This window comes from Mya arenaria, chromosome 11, assembly GCF_026914265.1.
Source record: "Mya arenaria isolate MELC-2E11 chromosome 11, ASM2691426v1".
Classification (NCBI taxonomy): Eukaryota; Metazoa; Mollusca; class Bivalvia; order Myida; family Myidae; genus Mya; species Mya arenaria.
The window spans coordinates 33,914,111-33,926,442 of NC_069132.1; the positions used below are offsets into that span (position 1 = coordinate 33,914,111).

The window sequence follows — 12,332 nt, forward strand, 5'->3', positions numbered from 1 at the left end:
GATGGGTTTATGATAATTTAGTTATCATACAGTGAAACGAGTTTTGTCTAAATACGTTATTAACCATGCTACAACGTAGATAGGTATGGCATAGTGAATCAGGTTTTGTGTTGACATTGTATAAACCAAAAAGCTAATATGTAAAAATGAATTTATGCAGAAACCCATATAATATATTTTACATTAAGTACATCGACTTTTGTTCGAAGTATCTAGAAACTAACTATTATAATATTTGATAGAAGAAACAAACACATTTATTATCACGACGTTTTTAGCATACGTTTTTCTTCTCCTTTTTACGATTCTTACTTTTAAAATATGACAATTTGCTTAAATTAAATCATTAAGGTAAAAAAATGATAGTGCAAGCCTTCCGTACATAACTTGCGTAGCTATAGAATTTTCCAGAAGAATATAATGATACGCACTTAGATGGATACATGTATATCGACATCATGCCAAATTACAGTTAATAGCTCAAATTATGTTGCTCAGCAGGCGACAAACAACATCGACTCTAGCTTATAAAGACATCCAAAAATACACCAAATTGCATTGATATAGATTTTACACAACATCGTAATTTGCACCGGGGCGATTCTGCCAATTGCAGCTGATTTTTTTCATCTAAGGAATGACTCTTGAAACAAGTGAATCGCTGGAGTCGCACTATTGCATTATCCGGAAATTGAAATTGTAATGAGAAGGAAATGGGGTGACCAATATGGCAATAGAACGTGAAATAAGTGCTGTGAAATGCTTTTGCTAATCTCGCCAGGACGCAAAATCGAGAAACTTAATACACCGTGTTATCAGAGACAACTGAAATTGTGTATTTCGCTTCAGGCGATTTGAAGTTAGAAAATTCATGAGAGAACACGTAAATCATAATGTGTTATATGAGGAAAAATCATCAAATGTTTTAATCCTTGTGGAATAACGTTCCCATTTTAGTATTTTTATTGGAAATTAAAGCTGCACACTCACACTAGATTGACAGTTTTGACATATTTTTTTAAATTTTTTGTCTTCAAATCAGCTGATTTTGGCATTTATGCTTTCAACTAAGTGATATAAGATATATTTTTATAGAGCATATCTCAATTATTCAAAAAAGATCAGACAATTGTGATTTTCTATAGGCTTTCTAGCCATACAACATCAATTTTCGATCATTGATATGAAAAAAATATGCCGTCTTCTCTTTAGTCAGCCTTGTTTTATCACTGGTTTCCAGACTTTAACGCAATAAATGGCTCATTTATGTTGCCAAAAGGTCAGTTTGTGAGCTCGAGAGAGCGGCTTTAATACCCATCACACCCTCATTCGCTCACATGGTTTAAGACACGATGCGGCAGCATTTTAAAAACAACAAATCTGATATTTTAACGTTCAAACATTTTTATTTACAATTCGTGTGATCAGGTTTGATACATCTCACTTTCTATTAATGCAACAACATTTTTCTGGAAATATTTAAGTGCAACATTAAGAATAACAATTAACAACTCAGGTTAACACGTGAATATGACACTCCCATTCCAATACGTGCTGATAATACTCTTCGAAAAAGTATCCGCACGAGATAATGTCCATACAACAAACATTGAGTGTTTGCACAGAAAGATACTCGTTTATAGGTATAAGTGTACTTATATGTACCTTAAATGATTTATCATGAAAATCCATAGAGGGTAATTGTTTGTTTCAGTTTAAGATATATAATTTATTTCACCGATTTCATGCCATTAATTGAAAAAAAAGAAGATATTTGATAAGAAATCGCATGAAATTTCAACCGAATGACGTCATATCGGAAACGAAATTAAATGACGGCATTGTTTGCGTTTATGTTACCATTTTTATAATGCAACGGGTAAAATAAGAGAAAACAGTTTAAGTGGGTCAAAAGAATTACCTAGCCTATCTTGGGGGAGAAGAAACGGGAATCCAGCATAATATTATCACCTTACGGCTAACGTAGGGTTTAAAGCGAAACTATATAAAGAATATCTTAAATAGGATTGGGGTTTAATGTTCACTTTTATAAGGATCGACTGCTGTATAAAGCCATTACGTCCTCTGTGGCATTTACCTACTGCGTGAGACAAATTCGGTTTGCAAAGGTCAAGTCAGGAAATACACGAGCTCTTACAGCTTTTGGAATACACACCGCTAATTGAAACGAATATGCAAAACATGTTGCTATCAAAATGACCATCTCAATGCAAACTCAAAGTATAAATTCCATTTTCACATGCGATAGAATGATGGAAAACCGGGTGTAAACTCCATTTGACTCCAACAGTACCGCAATCAATGATAAACGATTTGTAATATATACGTTGATTGTATACACACGATATATGTGTTGTCTTAAATATAAATTGATGAATGTATCTTTGGCTTTTTCGTTCCTTGCGCCATTCACAAATATCACAGTATTTTTTGTCTGATGCATTTGTCAGTGTGGTTTCAATTGCATCAGTTCCTAAGATATACAATCAATAAATTATTAACAAACCTTACAAAAAAGGCAATGCATTAAAACCATTATTTGAGCTGATTTTTTAAATTTGTGTCAGATTGGAATTTGGAACGTTTTTTTTCTCGCTTTTAGATAGTGGCTTTCAGAAAGTGATCCTGCATTGTTATACGTTTGTCACAATTTCTCTCAACTTATACACTGTAATTGTGCGGGCGAACGTGACATCGATCGACTCGTCATATTGGCTGACGTATAGCCTATTTCCATTTTTTGAAGTGCATATCGCTGATGGATATTCTATTTTATCTTCCGTTAAATCTTGCACGTCAGGAACATTCGTTAATGCACGAATGCGGTGTTTCATTCTGTCAGCAACATAAACACGATTTTCCAAAAACAACATTGAATATGCGTCGATGTCTGGTTTCGTTGAAATAGATTTCCCATTTATGTCAAACTTGGTAATTTTTCTACCACTAATGATGTAGAAAGATTTCCCTAAAGGCTCGACATTTAAACGACCGCTCATTCCAATTGACAAACAATTTAAGTCGTTCCCTTGCTCGTTAGTAACATGAACATGTCCGCCTTTGCAAAGAGCATATATGAGACCCTTTGCAAAACTTATATCAAGTATCCATTCTTGACATGGGATAGCTAGATCTTTCCTGAATTTAACATGTTTGTTTTCCTCCGCATATATCGAAACTCTCTTCTTGTATGGCAAAGCAATTGCCACCTTATTTCCATCAATTCGTTCACATCCTCGTGGGATATCGTAAAGTTTCAGCTCTTGAATATGGCTGTAATCGCCGCTGAAGAGATGTATGTAAAAATGTCTTTCATCCAAAATGATGATATTTCCACTGTCCAGCACGTTTATAGCTGCAGCATGACATCTTGTCACATGGTCGGGTATATAGAATGATGTTTCTTTCTCATACACATGTCCTTGCTTGATCGGGGCTTGTGTTGCTCGTGGGACTCTTGCATTTAGGGATGAAGACCTTCTTTTACTCCACTGTCTTCGTATGGAACTAGGGCATTCCTTTTCCACAAGGTCATTTAGATCATTTTCTGTGCACGATCTGAGAAGCAGAGAATTGTTTAGGGATTCATTTGCGCTGTCATCGAATTTGTCTTTGTCACTTTCATTTAATGTGCTGTACCCACTCTCATTTTTTGGTTTCAAAGCATTATTTTTAAACGGTGATTTGATTTCGGTAAAGTCTGACCTTGAGTGCAAACTTGAGATTGACCTTCGAGGCTCACTGGCAGATCTGAAATGCGGCAATGTTTTACTAGCTCGTAACTTCTTGCTCTTTCTTGCGTTTTTGAAATATGTCAGTTCAGCTTTCCAGATATCAGTTTCAAACTTCTTTATCGTAGAGCTCACAATTGACTCCTTTGAATTATTACTAGTACTAGGTAAAGTGTCACCAAGGTGGATTAATTTACTTTTGTATATTCCACTTGCTTTATTAACAGAAGATGTGTCAGACCCTGATGCATCCATCTCCTTTGAGTGCCAGTTTTGCATTGATTGAAATTCACTTTGCTTTTGTTTAGCGTTTGTATTTACATGCGCTCCAACTGTCTTAGAATCATCCCTTCTCTCATCAGAGCTGTTGTCCGAAATATACTTCCCGCCTGCATGAAATCGATTCTTTATACGATCGATAATTTCCTGACGAGCATTTCTCACTGTTTTTCGAAACTCCATCTCCTCCCTATCAACAGATTCCCCCCTATCTGAACTTTCCTCACGGCGTTCAGAGTGACGTTGATTCGTCAATGAAATGTCGTCTGCTGTTTGGAAATTGTTAGTTTTTGTTCTGAAATAGTTTGCAGTTGTTCCGCCTTCTTCGTGTCGAGTTTGTGCCGCATCAAAAACATCCTCAGCAGGTGGTTTTGGAATTGCAGGTAGCAAACGCTTCGGTGTCGATCGTGTAGTAAATGTCAAGCAATTAGAAGTAGGAATCTCGTGGTGACTGGACTGGTTTTCCGGTGAGGTTGACATGTGCTCGATATACTGATCAATTGGTGCTTGCAAGGAGGGATGGAAATGTGTTTCGTGCTTGTCTTCTGTCGGGTGTTCGGATATCAGAACCGCTTTACGCTTTTCAGATTTAGGGGAAATATGTCTTTCAAACCCGTATTCATTGTTCTGCGGTTTCGGCGAACGAGACTTTCGCACGTATTTCCGCTCCTTTGGCGTCTGCTGTGTGTTTTTTGCTTTTCGAATGAGAGGACTTCTACTTCTTGGTTCAAGGTTGAAGGGCATAAACGTCTTAGAATTAAAATCATCTCCACTTGAATCGCTTTCACTTGAAAACAGATGGACACTATTAAGTCTGGATATATTCCCTGGACTCAAATTCCTTAAGAGAAGTGGTGGAACTTCGCAAGACCTTTCATGCAAAGACTGCGAGCGTCCATTTGGCTTAAGATATGTATCATCAACTTGAAACTGGTCTATTTCTTCGTATATGTGGTTCGGCGTTCTGCTTCTTTCAAGTGGTTTTGAATCAAAGTTATCTTCTGAATCGGTGTCGGACTTCTCATTTCTCGGCGTTTCAATTGGTTCAAGTTTGGCTGTGGATAATTTAATCGTAAGCTGCATGAGGCGTTTGCAAAGCTGGGTTATATGATCAGCGAGGCATGTTGTCATCTCGTAGTCCGTTTCCCGAGTCCCAAACTCTTGAATGAGCTTTTGGGCATCCTTGATACGACGTTTAGCTTTCTTCGTGTCTGCATTCCTACCCCCTCGGTCGCCTTGCTTTATCTTGTTTTCAGACTTCGACAAACTGTAAAATAATGTTAAGGGCACAATATAGGTTGATGTCAAATATTTTTTCGTGCATTATGATGTTTAACTCAACTGACTTTTAATGATCAAAACTAAAAAGCGTATGATTTCTGTACATATAAAAAGTATAGCGATATTTTGGCGCTTATGGCCACGCTACAATTAATTGTTGTTGTTTTTATTTATAAAGGCTTATCTGTACATAAATAATATGCTTGTTTTTGTTTTGAGCATTGAAGTCAAATGAGTTAAACAAAATAATGCAGTAAAATATATATTTTTTTTAAAAATTGGCATCAACCTATATTGTGTATACATTTATGCACAAACAATTCGACATTTTCTATTAAAGTTGTACTCACCCTTTTAAACAATCTTGCAAACGTTTTATTCCTGGCAGTACTTTCCGCTTGTTCTTTTCAATATCTGATTTTATGTTACGAAGAGTCTGCTCTGTCACCTCTCTTATTTGATCTTCAACTTCAGACAATACGTTTGTGAGATTCGATGTCTTTTTATGCTGCACAATCAATGTTGAGTTCACTGTGTCCTTCACATGTAACAGCCGGTTAACAACTTCCCCGCTTGGGGTCGGAGAGGAGGCTCCATTTTGTCCAGGTGGTGCCTTATTTTTGAGCGGCATCTGATGATTATAAAACAAAAATACAAAGAAAACTTCACGTACAAGCCCAGTAACCAAAAATAGCCAATACGAGTATTAACGTGCACTGTGTTACGATTTTGTTGCAAGACTCCATAATTTAATGTGTCGAATCACGGATTCATTGTCCTTTGGTAGATATCTTTGACAAACAGCAGTAGAACTACTGTTAAAGTTCCCTTTAGTGCAGTTTTTTTCCATAGAAAGGCTTCTGAATTTGGGCTATCAAACCCTTAGATCCCTTTGTGCAACACAGATACAAACAGGAGCATTTTATGTTTGTTCTTCAAGTGAATGCTATTTGATAATCCAATTTAAATCCCCCCAAAAAAACTCTTTAATTAACAACTCTTTAATACTTACATTGTCTCCTCAAAACATTTAATTGAAAACAATTGTTAAAGTCCATTTAAATTGTTATTTTGATTATAAGTTTTAATCAATAGCCGTGTTAATATATCTGAGTCGAGCAAGACAAAAGGTGTTAATTGGATCGGGTATCTAACATTTAGAAAACATTTAAACCACTGTATATACGATACTTGCACATGGACTATGCGTTGTAATTGATAGTATGATTGTAGACGTTTATTTTAGCTCATCGTATTTAGGATTAAGACCTGTTTTGCTGAATTGAGCAACAAGTATTGACTTTCAAGAATATATAATGAGGATATTGAATGACTTATCAGTCAAAACGAAATTTATTAAACGGTTTTTCTAACACTCGTTTTTTTATGAATTTCAGTAAACGAGTTTCGCATGTTATGATCACGAATGTGATATTCAAGTTATAGCATAAATACTAAGTTGATGATTTAGAGTGCTAAATGCATAACAAATGTCGCTTTAAAGCGCTAACATTTAACAAAAGTCGCCATATAACACGCACATCTCCATAGCTATTCAGTTATGTCATCACGGCTAAAATTATTACACTACGTATATGTATATCAACAATGTAAAACATTAACATTCGTATTTGAGTTTCTGTACCTTAAAATTGGCGTTCATTTGGCTTGAACCGGTTGACCTTTTTTGACCTCTGTAGGCGGAGTTTCGCAAAAAAGGCCTTGGTCATGCATACTTAAAACATAAATTAAAAACAATATCCTTAAAAGAGAAAATCATTATAATCACAAACAAATAGAGAAATAGAAAGGGGAACTGTAATTATAAGGATTGATTCTTATTTTTCGTGCGTTTATGCAGTATAAACGATTGGCCGCTTTTTTGCAATTATAAAAAGTTATGGTTTTTAAAAACTTCTCTGTTGAGTAATGGAAAACAGTGGGATAAACATTTGAAACAGTTTCGCTTTTAACAACTATTTACGATAACTGTTCATTCATAAAGCTGTTTGGAGCACAATTTCTCTCTCGATAATGAACGAAATAAGCGGGGGAGATGTTTACTACTGACATTTTAAGCATACAATATTTGTTAAAGTGTGAATTTTAGTTCAGCCAGGTTTAATGGCATTTTATTTTTATGGCAATTTCATCGCTTTCATTCTGTAGAAAATACTGTGCATTCAGAGATCTATAGATTGCTGAACATTAAAACATCCATCAGCATGCAGACATTTAAATCATAGTTCTGCGCACGAGAACATGTCCCTCCTATGTTTGTTCAAGATCGCTATAGTTCCGCGCACGAGAACATGTCGCTCCTATGTTTGTTCAAGATCACTATAGTTCTGCGCACGAGAACATGTCCCTCCTATGTTTGTTCAAGATCACTATAGTTCTGCGCACGAGAACATGTCCCTCCTATGTTTGTTCAAGATAACTATAGTTCTGCGCACGAGAACATGTCCCTCCTATATTTGTTCAAGATCACTATAGTTCCGCGCACGAGAACATGTCCCTCCTATATTTGTTCAAGGTCACTATAGTTCTGCGCACGAGAACATGTCGCTCCTATATTTTTTCAAGATCACTATAGTTCCGCGCACGAGAACATGTCGCTCCTATGTTTGTTCAAGATCACTATAGTTCTGCGCACGAGAACATGTCGCTCCTATGTTTGTTCTTCCGCGCACGAGAACATGTCGTTCCTATATTTGTTCAAGGTCACTATAGTTCCGCGCACGAGAACATGTCCCTCCTATGTTTGTTCAAGATCACTATAGTTCCGCGCACGAGAACATGTCCCTGCTATGTTTGTTCAAGATCACTATAGTTCCGCGCACGAGAACATGTCGCTCCTATGTTTGTTCAAGATCACTATAGTTCCGCGCACGAGAACATGTCGTTCCTATATTTGTTCAAGATCACTATAGTTCCGCGCACGAGAACATGTCGCTTCTATGTTTGTTCAAGATCACTATAGTTCCGCGCACGAGAACATGTCGCTCCTATGTTTGTTCAAGATCACTATAGTTCCGCGCACAAGAACATGTCGTTCCTATGTTTGTTCAAGGTCACTATAGTTCCGCGCACGAGAACATGTCGTTCCTATGTTTGTTCAAGATCACTATAGTTCCGCGCTCGAGAACATGTCGTTCCTATATTTGTTCAAGATCACTATAGTTCCGCGCACGAGAACATGTCCCTCCTATGTTTGTTCAAGGTCACTATAGTGACGCGCACGAGAACATGTCGTTCCTATGTTTGTTCAAGGTCACTATAGTTCCGCGCACGAGAACATGTCCCTCCTATGTTTGTTCAAGATCACTATAGTTCCGCGCACGAGAACATGTCCCTCCTATGTTTGTTCAAGATCACTATAGTTCCGCGCACGAGAACATGTTGCTCCTATGTTTGTTCAAGGTCACTATAGTTCCGCGCACGAGAACATGTCGTTCCTATATTTGTTCAAGATCACTATAGTTCCGCGCACGAGAACATGTCGCTCCTATGTTTGTTCAAGATCACTATAGTTCCGCGCACAAGAACATGTCGTTCCTATGTTTGTTCAAGGTCACTATAGTTCCGCGCACGAGAACATGTCGTTCCTATGTTTGTTCAAGATCACTATAGTTCTGCGCTCGAGAACATGTCGTTCCTATATTTGTTCAAGATCACTATAGTTCCGCGCACGAGAACATGTCGCTCCTATGTTTGTTCAAGGTCACTATAGTTCCGCGCTCGAGAACATGTCGCTCCTATGTTTGTTCAAGATCACTATAGTTCCGTGCACGAGAACATGTCGCTCCTATGTTTGTTCAAGGTCACTATAGTTCCGTGCACGAGAACATGTCGTTCCTATGTTTGTTCAAGGTCACTATAGTGACGTGCACGAGAACATGTCGCTCCTATGTTTGTTCAAGGTCACTATAGTTCCGTGCACGAGAACATGTCGCTCCTATGTTTGTTCAAGGTTTTGGATCACTGGTAAACATCTTGAGGTAAAGAAAATGATGCTTACGTCAAGGTTTACGGCGTCTTACAACATGTCGACAGCGCAATAAAAGACATTTGCAATGTAATACAACTACAAGACATCAGCGGAGAAGATAACATTGCCGTTGGTGGCGGGATGTTACTTGGTCTCAGATCCGTCCCATCCCTGAAATGGATACAAGCTAAAATGAGTTGTTCTTATTGTTTGATGTAGTTTATGCATATAATGTCTACCATATTGTCACAATGAAGTCTCTGGGGGGAGTGAAGCTTGATCCGCTGGTGTGGTGTAGGTGGGGGCTATAATCAGATAAATGGACAGCGTGTACATTCATGCATTGACGCCGACCGTATATTTCATATTTTACAGACATACGTTTTAGATGGTACCGCGATCAACGGTCTATGAATAGAAAGCATTGATTATCTATTATTGCGAAGCCAGGAAATACGGATTCGATTGTACATAGCAGACTCAGTTATCTGTAACATGTCATAGAGTTCCGTTCATATAACTATCGCCGGTTTTTAATCATGAAATGATGTAAAATTAATTGGGCGTGCAGGGCTATCTCAATCACTCGTTGTATGATATTTAGCTGACTTGTTCAAATATATATTCTATTTTGGTTTCACCGAGAACTAGTTAATGTCACATTATTTCACCTGTCAATAGAGCAGAGAAACCAATTACTACTTTAATAATTTCTGTTATAATGAGTAATTAGAGTCATTTCTGTTATAATTGGACGCACTAACCTTCTATCATATTGTATATGAGTTTCATAAGGATACATTCATGTTCTCGACTGGTTAAGTACATTCGAACCCTGTTGGCTCGAACTCGCTTGGCTCGAATAACTCGTTAGCTCGAACTGGATGTAAGGGACCGATTTTTATAAACTAAATGTAAACATACCTGCTTGGCTCGTAATTTCCGAGGCTTGAGGTTATGTAGCCGGCCCCTAGGACTAATATTAAATGTTATTTGAATTTACTCGTAGTGTTCAATCTATGTTTATCTTTTGAACATTGAAAACAAATTATATCAAAATGGCGTTTTCTGTAGCAAACCATACTGTCTCTAAAATGTTGCGTGAAAATATCTCCGTCGCTAGACACTAAACCCTGATGGATAATAAAACTAGACCTCGCTAATGCGGTTTGGGTAATTGAACGGCTAATATCAAATCCTTCAATAGACTTTCCACGCTAAAAATACAATTTCCGTCCAAAGAACGACGTCGTATCATAGAGTATGCGTGTTAGCAATACAATGTCTCTACATAGAACGACCTCGGCATTTAGTGGCAATATGTTTTCACCACAGCGTGGCATATAATATGTTTCCCATTCCTGTCAACATTAAAATTTTATGTTCTACAATAAAGTCATTGGAATTCATCTATGCATGAGTTGAAATTTATTCCACTATGCTATCTTTTGTTGTCATATCGATTGTAAGTGTGGTTTTACCGCCATTTAAATCCGATTTGCATACGCATTATTTCAAACAATATTGAAACAGTCGGTAAACGTACCACGAACCAAATGGATACAATACAACGCATCTTAATTTAGAAAACTCTAAAATAGCTACTTTTTTGTTTATAATAGATTATTACCTTTATGTATAATACTTATTGAATATCATTGTCATACAGAGACAAGCCCATTCACATTGAAAGGAACCGTTTCATCAGATTTTGTCAAGAACAATCATCCCTGTCACCAAACACCACGTGACGATAGTGTTTGACCAATTAGTGAATCGGCAATTTTAAATCATTATACATGTATATGTTTTAATTGCATCATTCTTTTGTCAACAATCAAATTACGTTAAAGCTATATGTTAACTGTATGTTTAAAACATGACAAATGACAACCTGTGCATATTGTAAATCGGCTGGATTTTGAACGAAAATTCATACGTGGTTGCAGTAATCTCCTAACTTCGCCATGTGTTACAGTGTATGTTTCTAATAACATAGAACATTCAACATGATTATGCTGTGTAAACTATTGTCAGTTCATTGTTTTCTATATTTCAGTGCCAGCATTAGAGCTAGCAGGAGCAATACTAGGCATAGTTACCATTGGCGTATGCTTCTTCATTGTCGTGGTGATATGCCTCAAATACCCCATGATACGATCCAGAACCTTCTGGGACAGGGGCTTGAAGCGACTCATACGGAGACTCTACTGTAAGTTGGATTGCATTTGAATAAGACGATATTTGATTTCCATAACCTTAAAATACGGAATCCGGTATTTGATTTCAGTGAATTTGTTCAATTTCTGTAAAAGTTTTCGAACCGTTATTAAACAGTACTTGTTGGCTTAATATTGAAAACGGAATAAATTCACATGCACACATACGCTTCAACGAGCCATTGGTGATAATGTTGCCCCAATTTCTCGAAACTTCTTAATTCCCTTATAACAGGATTAAGCTAATCTCACTATTTTTGTTGTTCTATAAAATGTGTTATATTTACTTCCTCAAGATTTTCTTAGTAATTATGTAGGAACAATCTGTATGATTATCAGAATAAACCATTTCATTAATCAAAATCAATTTTCAGTATGTATTTTGGCTAATTGAAATAAGCGACTTAAGCCTGTTAAGCTTAAGAAGTTTTGAGAAATTGGGGCCTGGTGCCTTATTTCTTTCTGTACGTTAAACAGGTTATGACAATTTCTCTGTTTAGTTCTTTATTCCAACGAAAATGAGTCATGAATTTACCGATTTTGCAACATTTCATGGTTAAAAAAAACTTATTTGTGATAATTTTTCAGTATATTTTTTATATAGTTCTTCTCTACACATGATATCCTTTAAAACGACATATAGAATGGGATCACTTGATATTCAAAATTCAAATAAACTTATACCTTAAAACTTGCTTGCTAAAAGAATACTAAGGCTGCGTTGTTCTGTTTTAAATTGTACAGACCTGTTCGTGTTTATAATACTTAAAATGTTTGTAGTTTCCCGTTGGTCCAACGTGTTTGAAAGCA

The 12,332-nt window shown here is 36.7% G+C and overlaps 2 protein-coding genes across 2 annotated transcripts in view; one reads left to right on the forward strand and one right to left on the reverse strand.

Annotated features, from left to right (window-relative positions):
• LOC128207401 (synaptotagmin-17-like) overlaps positions 1-12,332 on the forward strand; it is a 78,977-nt gene that overhangs the window by 31,182 nt on the left and 35,463 nt on the right. Inside the window, exon 2 of the mRNA XM_052910289.1 lies at positions 11,363-11,515. Within this exon, the coding sequence (XP_052766249.1) occupies positions 11,363-11,515 (153 nt within the window). The remainder of the gene's footprint in view (positions 1-11,362; positions 11,516-12,332) is intronic.
• Positions 1,432-6,459, reverse strand: LOC128207400 (uncharacterized). The gene is made up of 3 exons (XM_052910288.1): positions 6,325-6,459; positions 5,663-5,943; positions 1,432-5,298 (listed from the first exon to the last, which is right to left on the reverse strand). Exons 2-3 carry the CDS (start codon positions 5,941-5,943, stop codon positions 2,655-2,657), a joined length of 2,925 nt encoding a protein of 974 aa, XP_052766248.1. The 5' UTR covers positions 6,325-6,459; the 3' UTR covers positions 1,432-2,654.

Coding starts and splice junctions, on each gene's coding strand:
- LOC128207400 (XM_052910288.1), bottom strand. CDS start 5,943: ATGCCGCTCAAAAATAAGGCACCACCTGGACAAAATGGAGCCTCCTCT. Junction 5,299..5,662: donor TTGCAAGATTGTTTAAAAGG/GTGAGTACAACT, acceptor ATTATTTTACAG/TTTGTCGAAGTCTGAAAACA.